We start from the raw sequence: 26684 nt of genomic DNA, 5'->3' as shown, positions 1-26684 counted from the left end.
TCTATGGTATACCTATAGGTATACCTATATTTATATAACAATTAAATTATAACTGACCTTCAGTAAACTTTGATTCTTCACTTACAAACCCCTAAGACACCACTGCACAAAACTATAACACAGAATGAATTAAGGATGAGAATAAGGGGTAGTATGAAAATCAATGCTATATTAAATATAAGTTCTGATGCTACTGAACACGTCATAAGTAAAAATGAAAATCAAAATGACTTATGAGTAATTATCTATATATATATACACATCAAACAATTCTGTCCCGTTAGATGAGTGGCTTGCTAAATTAGATTATTATTATCTAGCACTCCGTTTTGATTTTTGCTCACCTAAAGATGTCAATGTTATTTAATATAAATGAATAAGCAGAATACGTAACTATATAAGCAGAGCTGCCAGATATTGTTGGCTCTGTGTCATAAAAATATGTAGCTCTCCTGAAGGTTCTATGTGGCTGTGATCAGCCATGGTTTGACCGGATGCAGCTTTCAGATGAGTTTTGACCTTTCCTTAAATCGTTCTCGCGCCCCAATAACCCCATTCATCTGTGACCCCACGTGTCATCTCATCTGTCACTAGTAAACACCTAGAAGTCTGTTCTTCCACCCTTAGCACAGCTGCCTCCGCCCCGGGGAGTTACTTGGCGAGTATCCGGGGTGAGGGGGGGACGGACCCCGGTAGAACCCGCCCGGCCCCCGGGATTTGGGCCCTCGTTGTAGTTCAGACGCGCTTGGGCTACGTTTGTACTGCGTTACTTCTGCAACCGGAGAGGTGCAGGGAGGGTACAAGCTGCTGTGAATGCAGGGTAGAGCTGGAAGCGAGAAGAGGGTGGATAGATAGCGTTGTGCAGGCACCGGGACAAGTTCTGATGTAGACAGAGGGGACGTAGCGGGACAGGCAGATTAACGCACAGTGACAGTCGCTCTAGTTTATAGCAGTTGGAAGCTCCATACCGAGGGTTCGGTAGTTTGGGGGCAGGTGGGCAGCAGTCCAGCAGTTGCTCCAGGTTTCTGCGAGCAGTTTATGGAGGGACAGTGATATACTGAGGGACTTTGGCTAAGACCTAGTCCGCGGAGGGTGGCAGCAGAAGTTTCTGACTTCGTGGGTGGGAGGGCACACTGTGCTCAGTGTAGTAAGACAGGGGGGCATTGTATTGGAGGGGAAGCACCGAGTACCAGGGCAGCAGGTACGGATAACGGCAAGTGGCACTACACCAGGGGAGAAGCGCTATAGAAGGGGTGGGCGGGCACTCTCCTGGCATTCACCCTGACCCAGGGCGGGGGGGATGGAGGTACACATTGGACTCGGAAGGGTATACAAGCAGCCTCCCGGGAAGATGATCCGGGGAGCCTTCGAAAACCTTTTCCTGAGTGTGAGGGAGGCGCTGCAGGGTGAGCGGAGAACAGTGATAGAGGGAGCCCAGACAGCGACTACTTGGAGAGATCCTGGGGGCAGCCACTCAACTTCTAGCTGGAGCGAAGGCTCGGAAGCGCAGCCCCTGCCCTCCTGGACTGACCCCAGGGTTGACCACCTGTCTCCTAGCTGGGGAGAGTCACAGGGCGCGCAGCCAGACGCAGCAGCGCCTCGGAGTCCGCGTGCTCAGGGATCCCAGTTTCCGGGACTGAGCAGCTGCCCCTCGGAGCTGAAGGAGATTCTGGGAGATCAGAGAGGGATGCTGGAAAGCGACGACAGGTCCTCCGATCACCCCCAGAAGGAAAGTTACTCGAGAGCTCCACAGGGGATCTCTGACAACGCCAAAGAGCTCTGCAAAGCGGTGTCCGTGTCACTGGGGCTCAGCATGGAGGCCCTGGAGCATCTGAACCCAGGCGCAGAGACACAGAGAGGTGACTGTATGTTTGCCGGGCCCCCCACACATACTCTAGATGCCCACAAGTGCCAAGTGGGAGAGGAGGAGAAGAGTGACACATCCTCTCCCCAGTACCATGAAGGTACATTTAGGAGGAGCAGTCAGATCAACTTTCCAGCTGGCAAAGCCCCAGTGGATGGCAGGGCACTGGGTACGGAGGAGAAAGAGCAGCCCTGCACAGACTTGGCACTGCCAGAGCCCGTAGGCTTCAGGCACCGTGGCATGGAGCTCGCACCCAGCCTCACTCTGTACAAGCCCACCACCTTCATGGAGGAGACTCCTGTTTTCTCAGGAAGGGACTATTACAGCTTTCAGATGGCACTTACACCACATGGCAGGATAAAGGTAGAGGGACCCATGGAATATGCGGGCAATGCCTGGGGGGCACCTGCCAGATACAGCGAACTGTCAGGCTTTGCCCACTGTGGTCCACCTGGCAGTTGGCACGCTTTGTTCGAAGAAGGGCAGTCCAGTGGCTCCTATGCAGATGCCAGCCTGTACAACTATCAGCGAAGTCATGTGCCACCTGGGCCAGATGGCGAATACCCACCGGACTCTTGGTATCCAGGACCAGCAATCTTGGGTAGAGTACCCTATGGCGGCCCCATGAAGAGTGAGATGTCACCTTGGATGGAGGGTTACCCAGGCGCATTTGGAGAGATGCGGTAAGTCAGTGAGCATGAATTAACGTTTATGAGAAATGTAAACAATTTGTAACATTGGCACTGTGGGGTGGCTAAACCAGGGGCACAAGAAACAGCACAGTCCACTTATCAGGCACACTATTTATTTGTGACACAATTCAGGTACTGTTTTAATTTTCATTATATTGCAAAAACATATACTCACTGTGACATTTTATATAAATAGCATACATATTGCAAACAGAGCTGAGTATATTACTGTTCATTTGCTTGGTGCTGCACTGGACAGCAGCAGTTTGTTTCTGCTAGCTCTCATCTGACAACTGCTCTGGTTCAATGTTGTAGACCTAGCTGTGCAATCTTTAGAACAAACAAACTTTTGCATGATACAAAGCTCCTACTTTTAAAGATACCACTGTTGATTTTGCTAAATTTCCCCAAACAAACCATAAGGAAGTTAACCAGTAATATCTGTACTATCTATTTTAGGCATTCCATTCCCTTAGCAAAGTTTGTCATCCTGTGTCCCACTTTTGTGTCCATTCATTAGGTAAGCTATGGTAGGTAGTAACCTGGAAGTTCTTCATGTCAATGGTTGAAGCCTCTCTAGATCCTGTTTGACCAATTGCACAATTATTTTAATTCATCAAAACAATATTTACAATTAATCATCCAAAGCCAATTAATGGGATTGAAACATGGTTACTAATCACACGCCTTAATAAATCTCCCTATTTGTGTCTCTTTTTGTGAGCTCAACTCACGCAGTTGACCATGTAGATCTGTAATTTTAAACAGCCTTTAGAACATAGTAACACACAATATATATATATATATATATATATATATACGGTTGTATCTAAGTATCAGGCAGCATGCATTAAAAACCATTTATACACACGCATGTATACAAATATATCTATGTGCCACTTGTTTATTTAATTCACGCACTTTCAAGCAGTGACTCCACAAGTGCTGCATTCTTTCCATCTGTTGGCCTCTAAGTGAATGAGAAATAATTATCATGACACAGGACATTGAGCTTTTAAACAAGAGTGACTTCAAGTCTCCACATTTTTCAGTTTAATAGTGAAAATATTTGTTTGCGATCCTGGCATGTGTACTACTTTCAGATTTAAATTTGAATTTCTCCAGTACGTCTTACACACCATTTTTTTAAAAATGGAATTCTTATTGATAATTTATCTTTAAATGCCCCTACCTATTTTATAAATGGATTTTTTGGGCAACTTGACTTACTCCAGCAAAATAATGGTATCCACAGAATTAAACTGTTCAAGTGCTATACTGTATATGAAGAGGCTGCGAACAGGAAGAGCCCCTAATATTACTAATAATTTTTCTTTTAAGGCATTTGCTTTAAGTGTTCAAGTGCCATAGGAACATTACTAATAATACTTTTAAGATAGTACTTTTGCTCATCATAATTTGATGCGTGTGTTATTTTTTAATGTAATACTGTATTACCCGAGAAGTGTTTATTAGCACGGGTATTTCTCACATTACATTGTGTATTTAAAGTGCCGATAGCTCAGTCTCTGAGGAGGTTCCATACCTGCCAAATTATTTAAAAATTAAGATGAAATTACGATAAAAGTACTTGCAGCAAATTTGCTAACACTACCTATAGCAGCATAATTTGAAATTGTAGAAATTAGACTAAATCTATTTTTCATTCGCTTATAAGATCTCAGAATCAGGTAAAATAGTCGGAACATTTTTTTTTTTTTTTTTTTTTTTTAGCACTGCAAGTTTTCTCAAATACCATTAAGCGAACAAATCTAGGCAAACAAAACAACATCCAAAAAGCTCATGTGAAAGTTGAGTGCCCTATAGAACGCGTAATATACTATTTAAAAAGATTTAAGGGCTTTTTATTTAATTTTTTTATAGAACTGGCCCTTTAACTGGCAACTAACTGGAAAAGAGTCTAGTGTAAATGCAGAGGAATTTGTCCTTGTAATGTTTGTATTTTTTTGCTTGTTTTCTTTTCTTTCGCTCTTCAGTTTTGAACCCACATAACACTGTTTTGTGAGAACATATTAGCATATTTCCTATAATAACACACATTTCGGAACACAGCTTTTAAAACGCAAACACAAGAAATAATGTAACATTGCGAAACCTATGTAAGAATATTATTAGCAATGGAGCAGGTTAAAATGGTTCCTTTTTTAAATACAGGATTTTGCCCAGAAATGCAAATCCAGACTTGAGTTGGGGTTACATAATCACTACCTAAAAATTAAATTCCATAATAAAATTAAAGTGTTCTACAGCGTTTTTACCGCCGTATTTTTCTTTTTAAGCTTTGCAGAAATTTTCCTTTAGTATGTCGGCTGGAAAACTTTTGAAAATATTGTTGCAAAAAGTTTTCAAGTCTTTTTTTTTCTGAGATTGTGTTGCAGCATATAAAAACTGATTGCTATAAGGTTCCCAAGCATATCAGGCGCTTTAGGGCAGAACACTATTATGGAGATGAATGGTTTATGGGATAAGAATAAAAATACGTATCATTTTTTTAATTGCGTTTGTAAACTTTTCGATGAATCATTTTGTTTTGCGTGAGCTCATCAACACTTATTACACCGTCAACAACAATTGGAGCCCAGAACCTTCTGGATATATTTCTGCCCTGATTTAAATGCTGTCCCACTAACTCTGTCACCCACAATATTAAAATGCATTTACGTATTTGTTCACTTATTGTGAGTTTAATTAGGGTTATGGGGCTTTGTACTCCTATAGTGGGAAAGTCGCATTTAATATGTAACGCTGAGGGTCTGATTTACAGGGGCCTCTTTCCACTGATTAAGTCCTCAATTAACCAATACAATTTCCTGTAAACATTATCTTAAGTTTTGTCTGTAGCGCACAGAGATTGTGATCAGAAAATGATTTGGGAAGGCTGCACATGTTTAACCCTTTAAACACAAGGGGGATTAAAAAGCTCCCTTTGCCTCGCTAATGCTGCTTGTAAATTTAGGTTAAACAGGTATAGTTTCCAGAGGTGAATTATTATAAAGACTATAAATACCAAGATTAAAAACATTTTAAAAGCTGAAATTAACCATTCTTTTGCCAAGGAGTGAACAGCTGTAACCCAGACAGTAATGTGTCTAATAATAATCACCGACGGGTGTGGGGACAAAAAAACTCAACTAATTCATTAATCCACTTGCCTGCCAAAGCTGATTTGTGATATGTATGTCTTTTTTTCACTTATTCTGCTTACATTCTTGTTATCAATTCTGTAATGTCTCCAAGGTGTTGTGATGATAAAAAAAACAACATATCTTTTGCCGCTATATTTGCATCTAAAACAGGACTTGTGAGTATACCAAAATCACTTACACCGGGGTAAGTTTAATAATTTTTTAAATATTTAGTGCTGTCATGAAATGGAAGCCAAACACTTTAGACTGATTCGTTTTTGACTTTTTATTTGCATTTTGTTGCCATTTGAAATGTTTCATGGAATCAAGTTGAAATAATTATCCTTTGTCTAAAAACTCTTTCAAATAATTAGGTGGAGAAGATGTTCATCTTATTTCGGCTTAGCTGGTGTATTTCACGGATTATCACTTATGACTTGTGCTATGTTTTTAAAACCTTAAAAGCTTAAAAAAAGACGAAAAAGAAACCCAGAGTATTTCATAATAAGTGGAACATATAACAAAGCGGCATAAGCAAAACCATTTGGTATACAGGAAATTTTTGGTACGCAATTGTGTGTGTACTTATACATACATATAATGACAAAGATACACAAACCATGAAAATATAGGAACATCATCAAGTCAATCTGGGAAACATAACTGCTCAACTCCCCTCTACAGTTTTTGAATATCAGACTTTTATATACAAACTGTACTTTGTTTTACTTGTTTTGTACTAGTGGCCATTTTAGGACTTGATTGCATATCCGGAAGACTATCCCTATGAAAAGCCCTTCTGAATGCTGTATTTTAAATACGTGAAATACGCTTTTGTTGTATTTTAATAGAATACTAATATTTTGAACTAAGATACAAATTTGTAAACTATTTTGCATTGGACAATCCATTTTTCATTGGATTGGTTTTCAATATACCGTGGAAATGAACATAAACTGAATCCACTGAAGGCCACGGAGATCACAGACTGAATTCAGCTGCATTATGTGACTGGTTAATGTTTATTATGAGTGGGCTTGGACAAATGTCTGTAAAATTTCACAAGCTAGGAGGAAGAAAAGGCACATTTAGGGAGATCAATGTAAGGGAGCACATAATGGTAGCTTGTAACATTTCTGGAGCCGTAGCTACCTAGTTCTTTGTATTTGCCTAACCGTGGTTACATGTTTGAATCCGAGTAAAATGTGTTAGTTTTCTATTTGTGAAATTGACGTTTAAGCATGTAGGGATTACTTTTATACAAATGCCAGGTTCCTATATAAAACCTCTCATGTGAGATTTAGAAATTTTGAAATAATTAAGTAAAATTCATTTTTTTCTTTGTGGAACAAAAACATTAAGAAAATTGAGTGCAAATAGTTAGCAAATTAGTCACCAGTTCTAATAAAAATGTAACATTCTTTACCAATTCATCCAGGGGGGTTGAAACTTCCAGCAGATTCTTCTATTACATCGCCATTTCATTCAACTATACAGATTTTTTTTTAAATTAACATAGCTGGTTTTGACAAAAAAAAAACAACTTTTAAACAGCTTAATGAAACTGGATAGATGCCTAAGATCATAGATTTTTTAAATTTCCTTTTTCTTTAATAAATAACATCTGCATTGTAGAATATTTATTAGTTCATAATAAAAAATAGCCAAATATAATTTAAGTTACACAACCATTACATAACTTTTTCCAAGAACATTTTCTAAGCCAGAGGTTGCTCTTAAGGAAGAATGGTAATTATATATATATATATATATATATATATATATAATGCATATGGTATATGTCATATATATATAGTAACCTGTACCATATATATTTTACAGAGGCATGAATGTATATTCAGCTTTATGTTTCCTGTAAATGTATTATATCATGAAGTACAGTTAATACTTAGGACCTTTTCTTGCAACTGAAAGAAGCTGTGGAATTGCAATATACCCTTAACAAAGGACTAGTACTATACCTTAATATAGCTGTTTCTTAAATAATGCGGACTTCAGACATAAAATAAGTTAAATCATTTCCATGATTTTCCTTTAACATTTATAATATTTAATACAATATTAAATTATCCATTGGATAATATAACTTCTGCGTGCCTTACTTCAGTGATGCTACAAAGCTGAGGAAGAAGTTTTTCTCATTAATTGCTTGTTTTGTGAAAATAAATAGAGAAAAGCTGTGATTATAGAGTGTTTCTGTAGCTGTGTCAGTTGTGAAGTAAGGTAGATTTACTGGTACTTTTTATTGAATGGGCATGAAATCACTTAAGCTATAAAAGCACATGCTTGTGCACGCCGGAAAATGCATTGCCGGGCAGAAGTTAATCATATATATATTAACACAAGTTAATGGATTGATTGAATGCACTATTTCCAATATTATATTCATGCACATCAAGCTCGATTTATCAATAATGTACAGTACATGCTCTTGCATACTGCCAAGGGATGCCCAGTGGTTTTCAGTGAAGTCTCACCCAGTCTAATTATTGAGAGACACAAATGCAATAATATGGCATCTAGCCACAGTAAATTGATGGTAGCTTAGACCCTTAGTAGGTGACATGAAAAAATACGCATTTTACAAGGTGCTCTCTGTGCCGTTTGTTCCCTTCTTCAATAAACGCATACTAAAGGTTAATATATAAAGCTCTCATACGAGCCTGAGACTCTAGGTTTTATGAATAATGTTCACAATCATCACTCAAGGAGTTGTAGAATATTTGTAGTTTTTCGGGGTGTTATGATGAGTAACTTTACCATGATTTTTAAAATAATTCTCATTCTAAAAATCATTTTCTGTCAGCACTTCTCATGGACTTCTTATGTTTAAAATCACTCAGTAATATAGTAGGTTTTTAACTAACCGGGGAATTTGTGGGAGTTAGCAGGGGAACTGATAATTTTAACTGCCTTATATCACTATGCACGATGAAGGGACAACCCTAAAGAATGTGATTTGGCCCTTTATCATACATAATGATTTTTTATCAATGATGACATAGTGACCATTTTAAGCATTGACCTAACGATAAGAAGCCAAAAGTTTTTACCTATAAATAGGTTGTGATCTTGGGGAAGGCGGGGGGGACCAGTAGAACTTACACCCTCTTTTCATTTTGATTTTCAGAGTGCCGAGTCTTATAATTTATATGTACAGTTTGTGTAGGAGCCTGCTATAAACTACACTAGAAGTGACATATGGTTAATAAGTGCATGCTGGCAGTGGATGAAGAAAGGAGCATTCCTCCATAAAAATAGTAATGGTGCATCTGTTAGATTTTTATGATTATAGTCTCTGTATTGGTCTAATCCCTGTGTCATAGTGGTCTTAAATACAGCAAAACAACACACTTTTCTTTCTTGGGGGAAAAAATTCAATGTTGTTTGTAATGGCTGGAAGAACAGTTCTTCTAGTATAGTACTACTAAATATTCACTCAGTATGGATCTGTTCATTACTGCTCATAAACTGACGCAACGAAAGGATTTTCGTTAAGGTTTAAGAGTTGTTTTTTGCGTGTCAGAAGAGTTTATTTGATCATATTGTAAAACAATTACTCTTTGTTTATATTATATTAATTTCTATGTGCCAATCCTGTGATCCCTTTATCACTGAAAAAAAATAAATCTCCAAATAGTCTATCAATGTTGAGATTACTGCTTAGATCCAAGTTTTCTGCTACTTAGAGAAGAAGTATATCATGATTATTTTTTTGTTTTTAATGTATACTGTCTATTTTGCATTTACTCCAACACACTGTACTTCATGAAAATTGATGCATTCATTCTGTAGTTATTGGAGTTATAAAATGAGACTTCCATCCTATTAGCCTACCCTCCCTAGCTGAAAATAACTGAAATCAATGGCAGTTCAACCTGCGTACTTGCGGGTTCAATGACATTGAGTCACTTGTATGAAAACCAAATGCTCAGCTTTCCATGTGGAGATGGAGTGTTCCTTTAATAATATGTATCTATCCTTTAAGGGTAGATATGGGACCCCTTATCAAAGCAGATTTTTGAGGTCTTATCTGGACTTCTTTGGAAATCAGCAATAGGTGTGGAGCTAAATTTAGAACTTAAAAGCAGTAAATCAATTTCAGTGTTTGTACACCTTTTGCAATGTATTTTACGATATTACTATTTAGTATTTTAGCAACTTTTTATAAATACCTATTAGCAATATAAATATAGCTATAGTCTTCTAATAAATAAAATGATTTAACAGATGGTGAAATTTTTTCTTAAGAAGGTGTTAAGAACAATACAGATGTGGAGATGTTTAGGGGTAACTTTAGGAAATTCTTTTATACAAAGAGAGTTGTGGATTCATAGATTAGCCGTCCGTCTAACACTGAGTGGTAGTAAAAAGGCATAGAACAGACATGCTGATACTCTGAGCTGAAAACAAATCTGCAGATTATAACTAGGATTTAGAAAGATAAACTAAGATAACTACATTGAAATTTCTAACTCTTTCAAAATTATAAACAGAATTCAGGAAGATTATTATAGCGAGGTATTTGAGACAAGTGCCTATACCGTTGCATTTTTGGTCATAGGTCATTTTTAATTAATCAAATCGGACTGAAAATGATACCCATAAAAGATCCTTGCAATCTTGTGGCTTGTCACAATTTTTCATCTGCTGCAGTTTCACCTGTTCAAGTGCGCCACAGCAATAGCTTAAGACGCCCTCTCTACAAATACAAACTTAATCCGTATTCATGAGCAGGGATGGTTAATTAACTGAAACTTTATCCCCTTCTCTAACATTTCTCTGAGGTCCTTACTGCCAGAGTGGGTAGAGTTACATGTTAAAGGTAACTTTTTCTAAACGATTTATAACAATTAATACCAGTGTCAGAACTCATAAAGTCAGCACAATAAAATGTCAAATTACCTTACGTTGCAAAACACTACACTTTTCAAGAGCATATATTACATATAACATACTTAAAACAAAATTATTACTCAACAAAGTGGCAGATATGAGTTGAATATATACATATATATATATATATATATATGTGTGTCTGTGTGCATGTGTGTGCATGTAATAAATATATACATCTCTGGTTTTTATCATAATTTAGAATTAGGAGCTCAAATTATCTTCCTAGTGAGATCTGCCCCCGTTCTTGTGCACTAGAGACCTCTTAATTTACTGGACTGCTATTTTTAGAGTTTTTCCAGAATGCAATGGTTGTCCCATGCCGTCTTGTATATTTAGTTGATGTACCCTAAATAAAGAGAATGTCACTGAAATCTCCCAAAAGGTGCATGCTCGTTAAACATAACAGTCACCCCATATGCTAGATATTATTGTCTACAATTTATTATGCAGTATATGCTTTATCCTTTTTTTACAAGGTTATAAATATACACACCTAACTAAAAAATAAAAGTAATAATAAAGCACTTGGGAGTTTGGCAACAACATATCTTTATTTAAGCAAATTATTCATGATATTGAATAATGATTTTATGATATGATATTGTGGTCTGACCCATAACCGATAAATGTTTATATTGCAGGTAAATGGAGTTTGAAATCCCCTTTGTTTTGTCCGTATTTTTAGAAAATATTGTCCATTTTGTGATTAGGATTGTTATTCAAGATAATCAGTATTTAGAGTGCATTTGAAACATTTAAAATGTGCACTTTAAATCTCAGGCTATGAGTGACTCCTATACATAGAGTGTTTACAGATAATATTCTGTATATAACCATATTTAAGAAAAAAAGACAAGATTTAGACTGTGTAACGTTTAGCAAAAGAAAGTACAACGTCTAAAGTACATTGTCTATTTACAGCTAAATAAACCAATTTCCATTTAGTGATATAATAAATCATTCTTAATTGATACCTTGGTTTTCTTTTGCATAATTTAGAATTCTGATTTTTATAAAGTTATAATCTTTGTGCTTTCTAACACATATCTATTTTCAGCATTAAAAAATGTGAATTTATGCCAGGGGGAGGCAATAAATCCTTCTTTGCCGTTTTTATATGTATGGTTTCCGTACGAAAAGCAAAGCTTTTATAAATACAGATATTTACTTAGTAGCATAATTACGCTGTTGTCCGTGATCAAAACCTTTAGCATCATTTCTAGAACCCACAAAGTTTTAATTAATTTACCAAAAGTAGTGCATGTTTTAATGAAATTCTAGATAATTGGTTCTGGACTCTTGTCTCTCCCAGGTTATGCTCCTGGAAATGTATCAATAGAAAAAAATACAGAGCAATAATCACTCATACACTTTGATTTAGACATATTAACCATGATAGCATTCCTGGCAGCAGATCAAACCATTTTGCATTTCTAAATATCGTGATTAATAGGAAATTGTTTAAAGACTTGTATCTTGATAATTAAACCTATTATAAAACATAAAGGAGCACCCTGAATTTGTTTTTTATTGATCAAACATTCCTTAGGTATTAGAAGGTTCAGATCAGAAGGTTTTAGTGGTTTTTATCATTTTTCTTTTTAATAGCTGCTGGCATTTTTTCCTTTTTTTTTTTTTGTAATGCTCATGGAAAGTAGATTTTTCCTTTTCATGCACTTTTTCAAATAATGTGGCGTTTATAATTTATAGGCCTTCAAGTCATCATAATTCTATGGCATAGAGTACATATTAATGCAAATCTTAAAAAATATATAAAAGTTGGACGATGTCAGCTCTGGAACTAATCTTAATTAGTATGGCAGTTAAAGCAAAATATTCTTGATATGCAAGATGGTTCAATGTGGATCGTAAACAACCCATAAACAGATATCTCGTACAGTAGTTTTCATGTCATAATTAAGCTTTAGAATTGCATGCACTGCTTTTTTGGTAGCTCGAGAGATGTATTTTTCCTCAGTTAATTATTTTTCCTTATGTCATCAAATGTGATACTTTTTAATACAGATATAAGAGGTAATTTACCGTATTTTCCGTTTAAATACACTTTAGATAAGGATATGTTTCATTTTTTTATATCAAAATAGAAGTTCACACATTTTATTTACAAATTTCATCATGGGTTCAGCAAGCCCACTTTCTTATACGCCGCAGAAAGCCCAAGCCCTTCACACTTGCTTGTAGCATCACTGTGGAGTGTCAAATATAGTGTAGAGTGTGACAATATTAGTATGTCTCAACATTCAGTCCTAAACGCAGCAGAAAAGTTGGAAATAAACAGAGAGCGGACATAAGGGCCTTCCGGTTCTTGTCAATGGTTGTTTGCTCACGCGCAGATTCCAGCACACCGGACAGACCAGGAACCTCACAGGAGCAGCTCAAAAGCTTTACTGATGCTTAACTATAAAGCATTAGTACTATTTTTTTCTAAGTAGGTTGTATGTGTCTCGTATGTAGTAAACAAGTACATTGTGCGGGTGTCTCCTTTTATAGTTACCAGGGAAGGGAATGTATTTTGTAACAATAGTTGTTTACAAACAAGAGCTATCCTTCGCCTTGTCCAGTAGAACCTTCTCCTCTTTCAGATTTCACACTTTGGTCTGATGCCAAACTGAGAAAAGCAACAGGTACAGATGCTTTGTTTATTAGACACCTGTTTGGTAAGCTAAAGACAAGTATCTGATTTAAGACGCTTGTTAGGGAGTGACATGCACAAAAGAATGGTAGCTGGAATAGTCTTCCAGTAACAAAAACACAGTTCCATCCTGAGAGCTAGTAAACAGAGCAAGACGTGCACAGTGCTATCGAATTCATACGATTGGGGGTGGGAAAGAAGAAAATTACCATTCTGCCACTTTATTTTAATTTGTTTTTCTGTAACAGAGCCGACTCTTTCAAAAGCTCAGCAGCGGCCATTTGCCTTTCGACTAAGATTAATTCAGACATATGTAGCTTGGTTTGCCAAAAAAGATGTGTAATGGAGGCAGGAATAACACACCATATTCGTTCTGTTGTGCACGGAATTGTAGGTATTCTGGTATTAACATTAATCATCCGCTCCACCAGGATCAGGAGCATAAACAGAAGTCTGACTTGCAGGAATTAACATGAAGGAGCATTATGCCCCTTATTTATTTATTTTATTTTGTCTTTTATTTCCGTTTATTCATCTATTTTTTACTTCAGATATCAAAATATAATGCACCCTGAGACAATGTAAAGACACAGTACCTTTTACTTATGTTTACTTAAGTGTGCTCGGGTACATGTTGCCCAGTTTTTAATTCAGGTTTGACACTGGCAAAGCAGGTAAGTTCTTATTGCAATCAAATTTGTGTCCAGAGAAGCAAGCAAATGTTGGTGGTTTGCATTAGTAAACTAGATTAAGGAATTATTTCTGCCTCTTTAAATTCCTCACTTTTTTATGCTGTCAATATTTAACATGTTTTGTTTGTTCCCTTAAAAGTACAAACACATGACACTAAACCAAGGCAACCAGTCTCAAAAACTTTAAACTGAGCCCCAGTAACGATACTTTGCAACGGCTGTGCTGTTGTTATGTATTAAATCTCCCCTTCTCCAGCAGGCTTAAGTTTACTGCTAAGACCATTAAGTGTTCAATTGCTCAGAACCTTACAGAATGAGGTCGAGGTCCTGCCAGTTTGTAAAAAAAAAAAACAACACTTTTTTCCTGCTGTACATTGATTGAGATACGTCTTTCGTATTTCAAAGAAAGTGGGGGGGGGGAGTTTTTTCTTTTTTTCTTTCTCTCCTCTGCTTTTATTATTAAGAGCTCAGCTCTATTTGGGAAATGATTTTAAAAAAATAACAGCTGGAGCAATTTATTTTTTTAAAAGGAGAATTCCTTTGGCAGAAAAATACACAGTAATCGTATGGGTTTGTAAATCAGTCTGCACTTTGAACGCTCATGCAACTTTTATATAATCCAGATATAATATGTACATAAGAAAATGCCAATAAGGCTTCATGTCGCTGATTTTAAGCATGGCTGCTAGATATGATTCCATGCATTTGGTCATTCACATCTGACACAGGGTCTTAAATTAAGTTTTTTTAACTTAATATTTAGGCGGAGACTTGTATAGGTTTCATGAACATACCAAGTTATGCATTTTGTTTTATTTCTCTAACTGCGGTTATATATTAAATAGCTGACCAATATAATGCTGTATATACAGTACTACAGAATCTACTGTACTTTCTATCACATGTAATATGAAATATAGCATCTTTGACATTTCTTTCCCCTGTGTTTTTTTGTTAACTTTTTTTAAGTTATTTTAAATGCGTCCTCTACTCGACAGGGAATGCTTTATCTTTTGTCTCCATGAACATATGTTTTTTGTGTGTAAAAAATATCCCTCTGCTTTATAGAATATTTTACCAGTGGAATATTTGAGTGCTATGTATATATAGTAAATTTAAATATAACAAGCTTATATAAATTATATACTTTTATCCACAAATCTTTTCCACCTTAAAAATGGGCCCAATAAAATAAAAGCACCTTAAGAGTAGAAGTTGAATGACATTATAGGGACTATTAACAACCCATGACAAACTCGTACATACTTAGATGGATATTTCACAATGTAATTAGAGCATGAGGCAGCAGTATGACGAAAAGCATCAGTTAGTATGAGGATAGAGTCCTACACTCTAAGCTTAACTATAACCACCACGCTTCACACGACCTCAGCTTTGACATCAAAGCTGCAGCTCTAACAGCCTTTTCCATCTTAAGGAAGCCCTTTTTCAAGGAGCTTAATGTGTAAAAAAAGTATCTGAACCTAAAGGACACTGAGGCGCTAACCTTATTTTCCATCATTCTTCCTCATCTTCTACAACTTAGCGATTCAAAATATGTGCAAAATTTCCCCAAAGGAGTTATTTTCTTAAGCCTGAAATATTTACCCCCATTAGGATGCATGGGAAGGTTTTTCAGTGGTTATTACTAGTTGTAAAACTCAGGCAAGTTACTATACAGCCGGGAAATACCATAAGGCTTACAGAGATCTTTTGCTGTGCTTATTTTTTTCCCTTAATTAAAATGTGTTCAACGTATGTATCTTTAAAATCGCTAAAAGTTTTATGATCGCATTCCCTCTAGTTATTGTGAATCCTGATGTGAATTTTAAGCCAGCATAAGTCTTAATATACTCTTATACTCTTTTTTTTTATTTTCTGCAGGCCACTGGTTCCTTTCTTGAGTTTTGCCATCATTTATAAAACCTGAATGTGTGGCTATATATATATATATATATATATATATATATATATATATAGATAATGTGTTTGTGTTTGTACGCAGCCAAAAACAGATATTCTGGGAAAGAATACACTGGATAAAATTCATAGTTTCTTTATTTAAGTACAATTCAAGTGTGGCTACATCTTATGCCCTTAAACAAAACACAATATTTTGTTCTCTGCATAAATGGGCAAGTGACCGTATGACATAATTTCAGCCCTGGGCAGACACTATTTGTAAACGTTTCAATGATGAGGTTTAGCGTTGAAGTCATTCAGTTTTAAAAACAAATTAAAAATGTTACTCTTCATCAGAAATGTTGTTAGTGATGACACTGAATTTTGATTGCATTATGTCCTTTGTCTTTAGTGTTTATAATTAGTTGAGGAACTTTTTTGACATTATTTTAGTGGTGATCATTTATCACAGACAACTGCTTTGCAATGCTGTGTCTGATTTCATTGAATCAATGAGAAAACATAAATGTCTATATTAACATAAAAGCCAGACATTATATGCCATTACTTAAAATAAATTAGTACTGAATTGACTGTTTTCTATAAATCCACAGTGTCTGTAAAATTGCCCTGTTACATTGTTACTCCAGATTAAGGTGTTTGTTTAGTAGAAAGCCCTAAATCTGTCAGGCAGATGCATCTGAACACTCCTTTAATCAAATGATGTGCCTTGTCAGTGCCTCGTGCATTTTATTCCATTATCTATTGTTGTAACTGCGACTGGATTTTGCCTAGTTATGACCCTGAATTAGGACAAAAACAATTTTAGTGATTACTGACCATGAGTTCTAAGTCTTCACAGCAATTAGCATCTCAAGGGCCAATTTAGAACATAAGAAGTTGCGTAAAATAAAATGAGGCCCTGGTAGGTAAACAGATTCAGTCAATTGCCGTGAAAGAGAATAGTACTTTAACCCTTTAAGTCAACATGAGATGAGAAAAATATACTTCTGAAAAACTGAAAAAAAAATAGACGTAAACAATTACGTTGTTATCAATTATCAGACACATAAGAGGCCAGTTTTACAATTTCAAAAAAGTTATGGGAAGTGTCTTAAGCAATACTTTCGAAGGGTACATTTTACATTCCCAGCTATATTGGCATTATTATTGCACGTTTCCGAGAAGGTTTAAATGCATGTGTTAGTTGGTCATTAGTTAGCTGAATGACACAAGTACCTCGTTAGCATTCAGCTAAAATTAGTAATGAAGTGAGTACAAATTGGCCATTCGAAAATAGCTCATGGGTGTAGTGCATAGTACATAATTCGAGAGATCAATTCATACACCATAATCCTTATCAAATGACCTCTACAATCTTGTGATGTTCTTGGAGTTAACTTCCAGTGCTGTTCTAAATAGAGTCCCACCTTTAAGTGATATTGTCATACAGAAATTAAATCAGTGCTACATTTTAAGGTTACCAGCATGACATATTAAATAGAAATACTACATATGATCTAGTCGGTTTCTGTATTGCGGTCATGACTTCTGACTTCAGACTTTGTTGTGTGCAACTTGAATTGCAGTGTGCATTATGCTATCCAGCAAAGTTTCCCCGACTCCGTGAAAATTCTATAAACAACATAAACAGCATTATTAAAAATAGTATTATGGGAGCAATCACTAATGTACGGAAACATTTATTTGCTGGTTAACTAACATATAAATGTTGAAACAGCCAGTATCCTTTTCCCAGTAGGCTAATAATTTGTTTTCAAGTTCATTATGAAGGATCTGGAGAACATGGAAGAATGTTCCCTAAACATGTCTTCCATGCCTTTTATATTTATATATATATATATATATATATATATATATATATATATACCGGTATATTTTTTTATTCTTTGTTTATTTTTAATAAGCAAGGTTAAAATCTTATTTCCGTTTGGTAACCTTCTGGTCTTTGTTACAATTCTGTTTACATTTTTTTCTTGGTTATTTTCTGATTTTCAGATGTGAATTTACAGCTTTTTATGTGCTCCGCGTTGTTAAAAAGATAGATTTATTAGCTGAAAGAAAAAAAAGATCAAGGTACAAATTGTTGATATATTAGAAATATTAACAAATGCTTTCTTTCTTGCGACTTGCCAAAAAAGCCTTTTTGATAAATGCGGTGCTGATGTCTCTGTAGCATTTTGATTGCATAACTGCAGAGGTAGTATTTTAACATGATAAAAGATGTCAAAGAGATATTGACAGCAGATTCAGCACGCATTAATCTGGAAATCAAAAGAAGATGCATTACTGACATACTATAATTAAGGGGTATTAGAGATATCTGGGAATTTATATATAGGTTATATATGCACCAGTTTTTGCCTTTGTAATCCTAAAACAGTTACAGGCACAAACGGGGACAGAACCTCAGGTACCTGCATTGCACTAATTTCTTTAGGAAAACAAAAAAATACTAGAACATATGCTTGATTAATTAGCGTTATCATCTGTTCTTTTTTATGCAACATTATTTGTTTGTGAAATCCTTAGGTGGTAGTGTTTAGCGTAAATGAAAGTGCTTTATTTATTCAGTTTCACTGCTATTATATAGGAAAGATTTTAAATAAAAACAATTTTGCCTGCTGAGGTTAAATTTCCTTTAATAAAACTAATACCCTCTTTTGGAAGGGAAAACATATTTATCTTGCCAGATTTCTGTTTGAAGCGGAATTATGTTTAATAGCATATCCAGATGTGCCTGGGGTTTGCATTTCATTTGATAATACACATTCTCAATAGTATCCAGTGGCAGTTATAAAACTGAATATCGCAGAATAACGCCACCTATCACACCGAAGGAAGCAGGAACTTTGGCTGCATATCTCTTTATGCAGAATTCTGTTTGGTTACGGTTGTAGCTCCTGTTCCATACAAAAATACTTTGAGCAAGATCCGGTTACAGGGATAGCAAACTATGGCTCTACAGCTGTTCTTAGACCACAGCCGCTATCTACCTCTGTCTGCAAGTGTTGGTTTATTATGATGGGAGTTAACACTAGCTGTTAACAATTCTCAAGAACCAGGTGGCTCTGGCCACAAAGTATTCTTTCAAATCTGGTTATCATCAGCCTTGTATATGTGTAAAGAAACCACTTTTGTATCTGCTTGAAGCAGTTCAAAAATTCAATTGGCGAGCTCTTGCACACCTAACTATTGTCCACTAACTTGCATACCATATACACATAAACGACAAACTAAATGTAGCTCATTTATCTAGTTGTGCATGTAAAATGCACACACAACATGACAGTAATTAGGTTACCTGTTTTTCTTATCTTGATGTTATTTGTATATAATTACAGGCTAGTTGTTTATTTCATTGGTCATGTACTTTTCCAGGTTATATTTTCAGTTATTTATGTTATGCATCATTTTGTACTAACAATCTTATTTTTTGTATTCTATAAAATAATAATAAGATTGCTATAGCTTCTGCTTTATTTTTTGTTTGCTAAATATCAAAGCACGATATAAAGAACATTTCCAAAATTACTATATTTGTGCAACATAAGCAGCAAGGCCTCCAGGAGGGAAGAGGAGATGACAATTCAACAAGAAGCATTTTACTGATCTACTGTAGTTCATTTACTTTATTCTTCAAAAACTGACAATTCATGTTGGTTACACTGCAGAGCATTTTATTAAAGATATAAATTCTATACAATATCAACGTGTGCCTCTAGAAAGAAATCAAATAGAATTGAAATTGGTAATGCATTGTTTATAGCTGGAACCATCTACTGGAATAGGGCGATACCATATGTTTAACCCCAAAAATAATGTAGGAAATGTGGATTTGAATGTATGTCATGTTTTTTTTCTGTGATTCCTTACTGAACGCAACTTTTTTATATTACAAAGTTTGGGAATTACAGCTTTGTTCAAACCGTTACTTTATTTGATGCATATTTACTACATTTTTCTTGCATAGGGTTTGCTTATCATGTCAGCATAATTGAATAATGTATTTTTCCAGTAGAGTTAAAATGCAGAGGGTCCACAGAAAACACCATACAATAATTTCCATCAGCACTTTTCACTTTCTCACTAAACTCTTTCTGTGATTTGGCAAACAGGTGATTAAATGCCTGCAGATTAGACAAGAATGACTAATACCATCCATACTATTTTGCAGCAATGGGGTTTCTTGAGTTCCAGACAGAATTTCCTGACAATCATTATCAAGAAAACAATATAAAAGCACAGTTATCTACCATCACAAGTTACTGGTTATAATAACTGTGAATTTGGGCATTTATTTATCTGTCCTTGTAAAGAATCAACTGGAAGAGTAGGCTATTTTTATTAGAAGCATTTATTTTAATTTTGAATAAAGTGGGAGTGTGATCAAAGTTTTCAAAGAATGGCCAAGTTGCCAAAAACCAAACCAGAGATGTTCAGAAAGGTAAAACCAAACTCTGTTGGCACCTGGCCATCTCTCTTTAACCTTGCCGCACCCAAAATCTAGAGGTTCTGCCAAACTTTAACAAGAATCGCGTCAATTGCCATGCGCACTTCAAAGCATCTTCACTTATTCTTCAGTCATTTTTAAATTTTACTAAATTATAGCTATTTGCAGCAGTCCTGTAACATGTAATAAAATGGTATTAGTTTTTTAGACATTGGACTGCATCTGCATTGTATAAAAAGCTAAAACATCTATTAATTCACGCACACCCCTTTAAGACCATTTCTTAAGATATTTCCAAACTCTTTCATGTGTAGCATACTTATAGAATAAGTATGACCCCTAGAGAAAAGGTCACACATAAGTTCTGTGTTATATATAAACTGCAAGCCTACCCACTTAACCTGTTTACCTGTCAGTCATGCTGCATAGACGTGTGTTGCAGATTTTGTCTAGAATGGGGTCACAGGAACTTTGTTAATGGGCTTAAGAAAGATTTATGGAAGAAATAGCTCTGTTGAAAGACAGCTCCCAGCCCATTGCACTACCAGCCCTCCCCTAGAAGAAAAAACATTTGATCAAAGTTAAAATCACAATGACACCGAAAATGGACCATAAAGTAAAAAAATGCAGAAAACTCTGTTTGGCATGCAGTTTAAGCTGATTGGCTGAGACGTGTGTTGACATCATCGTTGTGTGTCTGTAACCATCAGCTGTCAGTTGGACAGCTACAGAATATGAAGTGTAAATTCCAACAGGGCATACAAAAATAACTGGCCATTTAAAAAAAAAAGTTTATAGGATTGGCTGAAGATCTGATGTGAGAAAAAAAATAAAATAATGGAAGTTGTCTCTTAGTTAGCATTTAACTGCTGCTTTAGAAATCCCATGTTGCATGCAGATATCTACATGTCCTCAACACAGTAACTTGTGATGTCAACCTGGTAAAGGCCGCAACTGAATGTTTTTATCTTTTGCTAAGGGATCTGGCAAGTGCATCCCCAATCTTTTTTCCTGTGATAATTTCCAGAAATGAATATGCACCAGTTGGGGTTTTCAAAATTAACTCTTCTGATTTATACGTTATTTTAGGATTCTGGAGAGGCACTATTTTTTTTTCTCAAAATATGTAGCCAGCCTAGTAAGGCTATCTATTTGGACAACAAAAATAGGAGCAACTTTTTATTGCTTTTTTTTACTCAAGGAATTGTTTACTCAAGGCACTGCATAGAAAGTGATTTTGGTGCAAATCTGTAAAAATAAAAACCAATGGAATATAGCTGCAGATTTGTTACTATAGTAATACGCTTACTTAAACCTTTTTTTCCGCCAATAATCAGTATTGTACCATACAAAAGAGCACATAACATTAGCGTAGACATTATCTTAGTTTATAGCATTTCAAAACTGGGACGACTTTCTTACATTTCTCTCATCAGATCTGTTTTCTATAATAAATTCCCCAGATGTGAACGAGTATTACAGGGAGTAACATCTGTGTTTTTTCTTTCATAAATGGACAAATGCAGTTTCCTGATAGCTCCTGCTGTAATACAGATACAATATGAGTTTATGTTATCTCTGCATCATGGAAACATAGGGGGTCTACACTAGAGCCCTGCGCTGGACTGTTTTTTTAATCCCGCTCCCGCTGATTTTTTAACCAATCCCGTCCGCTCCCGCAATGCAGACGTGTCAGAGGTTCTGAACTCTTCTAATTATGCAATTAATAAATTAACTTTGCAGGATGCTTCACAAAGAAGTGTGTTGAGGTATAGTCTGCCTTAAAAAAAATCTAACTTGTTATTAACCCTAGACACTGGGATTTGGCAGCACTCTTTCAGTGCATATGAGAAAAAATATGTGAAAAATACCGTATTGGCCCGAATATAGGCCGCACATTATTCCTCCACTTTAAGTCTTTAACCCCTTCGTGACAATTGCCGGTCCTGGCACGTCACTGAAAATCGTGACGATTATGACAATTGACGTGCCAGGACCGGCACGTCTTTAAACGGGTGAAAAAAATCGATCCGTGATCGATTTTTTCACTCAAACGGTGTTGCTCTAATGCCTCGACATCGAGGCATTGAGCAACACCAAAAAAACATTCCCGCCCCCCCCGATCGCTCCTAGGAGCAAAAAAAAAAACATGTTTGAAAGACTGCACGTCTTTCAAACATGGCGGCGCCCGCCGCCGAAAAACGGGTTTAGGAAGCGATCGCGAGTCGCTTCCTTTGCTTAGCTGGTGTTGCTAAGATGCCTCAGTATCGAGGCATCTTTGCAACACCTGTTTAGCAAAGGAAGCGACTCGCGATCGCTTCCTAAATGCTCAACTTACCTTCCCGGTGCCTTCGAAACACACGCGGTGTTTCAAGATGGCGGCGCCCATCAAGCCGGGGGGCGGAGCCTGCTGACATCATCGGGGGGGTGTTGCTGGATGTCATGGACATCCAGTGAATAACACCCCTAGTGGTCAGATCACTCATAAGAGTGATCATGATTTGATAAATCAAAGGCAATGTTTTCTAAACATTGCCTTTGATCAGTATTGGATCTGCCCCCCTCCTTCACTTGCTTCTAGTGAGGGAGAGAGACAGATCGGTGTGTTCTGGTATTTCAGGTATTCCCTAATAAAAATATATATATATTGATCCAAAGGCTCTTATAAGAGCCACCCATATAATATTAACCCCTTCATTGCCATTGATCACTGCATAAACAGTGATCTTGCATAGTGGCAATTGTTTTTGGGTTTTGTTTTTTTTTTACATGTTTTTTTACTTTTTTTAGTTTTTTTTAGGTTTTTTTTTATTTTTTATTATAGCCATTAACCCTTTCCTTCCCCACTATTTTTGCTGCAATTCTTACCATGCAGCGGTATACGGCTGAGGAGGCGTATGCCTTTTTGGCCACAGATTCTGAGGCCACTGATACAGCGTCAGATTTTGACGTTGGTCAGTTCACAGATACATCTAGTGATGTATCTGTGGCTGTTAGGACGCCTACCACACGTAGTCGTGGCAGTGCACCAGAGGCATGGGTAGCGCCTAATAGGTACAAGCCAGCTATCCCTCCTTTTTCTGGAATTCCTGGCATCAATATTGATGTTACAGGATTCACTCCACTGCAATTTGTGCAGGTTTTTTTGGGAGACGATGTCTTGGGAGACATTGTCACACAAACAAACATTTATGCCCAGCAGCACCGTGCTGCTAGCCCTAATTCTTTTTGGGCAAAACAGCCATGGACTCCCATTGACGTGCCAGAATTTCTTAAATTCTGGGCACTCACAATGTTAATGGGCATTATAAAAAAGCCCTCCATCCGCTCCTACTGGAGCACCAGCCCCATCTTTAGTACCCCCATTTTTGCCCAAACTATAACTAGGCAAAGGTATGAAATGATTCTTCGTTTCATGCATTTTAGCGACAACAGCCTGTGCCCCACTAAGGAGGACCCCCAGTTTGATAGGCTGTACAAAATCCGCCCCCTGATTACCCATCTCGCTGCCAGGTTTCCAGAGGTTTATACACCTGGAAAGAATATCTGCGTGGATGAATCCCTAATGAAATATAAAGGAAGGTTGGGATTCAAGCAGTATATTCCTTCCAAGCGCTCCAGGTATGGAGTGAAGGTGTATAAGCTCTGCGAGAGCGAGACAGGATATACTCATGCCTTCCGGGTATACGAGGGTAAGGATAGCTACCTTGACCCTCCAGATTGCCCAGATCATCTGGGCACCAGTGCCAAGATTGTTTGGGACCTAATATTCCCCCTTATGAACAAAGGCTACCACTTGTATGTAGATAACTTCTATACAAGCGTCCCTTTGTTCAAGCTGCTGTATTGTTTCGATACGGTAGCTTGCGGTTCTATAAAAAAGAACCGCTTGGGTTTCCCACAACGCCTGGTACGAACCCGGCTAGGAAAGGGGGAGACCTCAGCTCTACGCCAAGAGGAGCTTTTGGCATTGAAGTTCAGGGACAGAAAAGAGGTGTGCATGCTGAGCACCATCCACGATGAGAGAACCGTGGAGGTTTCTGTCCGTGGCAGAGCTGGGGTCACTACAAAGCCAGTGTGCATCAGGGCCTATAACAAGCACATGGGTGGAGTTGATCTGTCAGATCAACTCCTACAGCCCTACCTCATTATGAGGAAGACAAAGGCCTGGTACAAGAAGGTTGCAATTTATCTAATGCAAATTGCAACCTATAACGCTTTTTTGCTGCACAAAAAAGCAGACACTGGGCTGAAGCTGTCTTTTTTGCAGTTTCAGCTCGAAGTAATTTCAGGTATCTTGTACCGTGATGCACCTGGTCCCCAAGTAGTGATGGGAACCAACAGAATTGGGGCTACCCATTTTATTTTTAAAATCCCCCCTACAGCAAAGAAGCAGAATCCCCAAAAGAGATGCAGGGTATGCTACAGCAGGGGGCAAAGAAAGGACACCACATTTTACTGTCCAGATTGCCCTGGAAAACCTGCACTCTGTGTTGGTGACTGCTTCAAGCTGTATCACACAGTTTCCCATTTTTAATTTTTTTTTTGTTCCTGCTCCATTTTTGTATTTTTTTTTAATTTTTTGTTACATTTACTGTTTTTTAGCTTTTATTTGCTCCACCATTTTTAAGCGTTTTTATTTGCACTGTCAAGTGACCCCTGTGTCCATTCCGTGGCATGAGGGACCACTTAAGGTGCTAGATCAAATCCCTTCTTGGAGATAGGCCAGGCTTTCTTGTAACCTGTCCCTACTGATAGTTGGGTACAAGCATTTTTCTTTACCCAGATGTAAAATTCCTACTGAATTTGAATTGCTCATGTTCCAAATGTGGCCCTTTTGCCCCCAAACAATCTGACAAACCCATGCATGTGGGGTATCAATGTACTCAGGAGATGTTGCTGGACACATATCTGGGTGTTGTGTGACAGCAACATATACCAGGAGCTGTAATTTCACACCTGAAGTACAAAGTATGTGAAAAAAACACCAAAAACAATTACTATCCCAAACTTTGACAAGGGTTGGTGGTAGGATTAGTGCATGGAAAGGGTTAAACTATCAGCATCTAAAATACCCTGGGGTGTCTAGTTTTCAAAAATATATGGTTTGGTGGGGTAAATTTAATTTGCTGGCTTCAAAGATGCCCCAAATACCACATAGAGACAGAATTACCAGATTCAGAGAAAAATGGTTTTGAATTAGCAAAACGCTACTTGTACTTATTGCCCCATAACGTGTAGAAGAAAGCAAAAAAACATAAAAACATTGGGTATTTCTAAACTCGGGACAAATAGTAGAATCTATTTAGCAGGTTTTTTCAGTAGTTTTTTATGATGAATAAAAGATTTTTCAAATAAAAGTGAGAAAATGTGTTTTTTTTCAATTTTTCGTCATATTTTATTATTTTTATTATAGGAAATTACATCATATGAAAAAAAATTTGGTGTCTGAAGAAAGCCCTTCTTGTCCTGAAAAAAACAATATATAACTTGTGTGGGTTTAGTAAATGGGTTAAGAGAAAATTACAGCTAAACACAAACACCGCAGAAACGATAAAACAGCCATTGTCACGAAGGGTACAAAAAGTAAAATCAGCCTTTGTCACGAAGGGGTTAAAGTGGGGGTGCGGCCTATATTCGGGGTTTAGCGCAGGAATGCGCAATTCATATCACCCGACGCCCGGGTAATGCAGTTTCGGCCGCCGGGCAGGCAGCACAATTAGGATACAGATCCCCCGCAGCGGTGCAGGGGACCTGCATCCTACTCTCCGATACACTCAGACAGCCTCCCCTGCCGGAACTTTCCACAGGGGGAGTGCCGGCACGGGAGATTGTCTAAGCGCATCGCGCAGACGTTCACCGGCAGCAGCGATGCGCGTACACAACCTCCGCTGCCGGCATGTCTGCTCGGTGTGTTTTAACAATCTCCCTTGCCGGGAATTCCCACGGGGGAAGCGAGATTGTTAAAGCACATCGTGCAGACGTGCCGGCAACGGAGGTTGTTTACGCTCGCCGGTGAACGTCTGCGCAGTAAGCTTTAACAATCCTCTTTACCAGTGCAGACTCCCGGGGCCGGCGGGGGACATCTACGCACAATAGAAGTGGAAGTTGTATACTGTTCTGCATAGAATAGATGTCCCCCGCAGGCCCCGCAAGACACCGGGGACTCCTGGAGTCTGGACTGGTAAGTCTAGGGGAGGGGGGCACATCTCGGGGGTGACACACACAGAGTGGCAGGATATCTCGTTGGGACACACAGAGTGGCAGCATATCTCGGGGGGCAGAGTGGCAGCATGTCTCGGGGGGGCAGAGTGGCAGCATATCTATTACACTTTAAATTA

General features: G+C 37.4%; 1 protein-coding gene and 1 non-coding gene across 2 annotated transcripts in view; both read left to right on the top strand.

Annotated features, from left to right (window-relative positions):
- Positions 1-1300: 1300 nt before the first annotated feature.
- The window catches only part of LOC149287467 (androgen receptor-like), a 136317-nt gene continuing 110933 nt past the window's right edge, over positions 1301-26684 (top strand). The window contains exon 1 of the mRNA XM_089492799.1: positions 1301-2547. Within this exon, the coding sequence (XP_089348925.1) occupies positions 1301-2547 (1247 nt within the window). The remainder of the gene's footprint in view (positions 2548-26684) is intronic.
- LOC149287469 (small nucleolar RNA SNORA35) lies at positions 24984-25113 on the top strand. Its single transcript, XR_016277496.1, has one exon. It is a non-coding gene; the product is annotated as a small nucleolar RNA SNORA35 (small nucleolar RNA).

Source organism: Sceloporus occidentalis, unplaced genomic scaffold (genome assembly GCF_023333645.1).
Source record: "Sceloporus occidentalis isolate IW3139 unplaced genomic scaffold, rSceOcc1.0.p SCAF_60, whole genome shotgun sequence".
NCBI lineage: Eukaryota > Metazoa > Chordata > Lepidosauria > Squamata > Phrynosomatidae > Sceloporus > Sceloporus occidentalis.
Note: the sequence above shows the minus strand (reverse complement) of the source record. Positions and strands in the feature narration are given on the sequence as shown.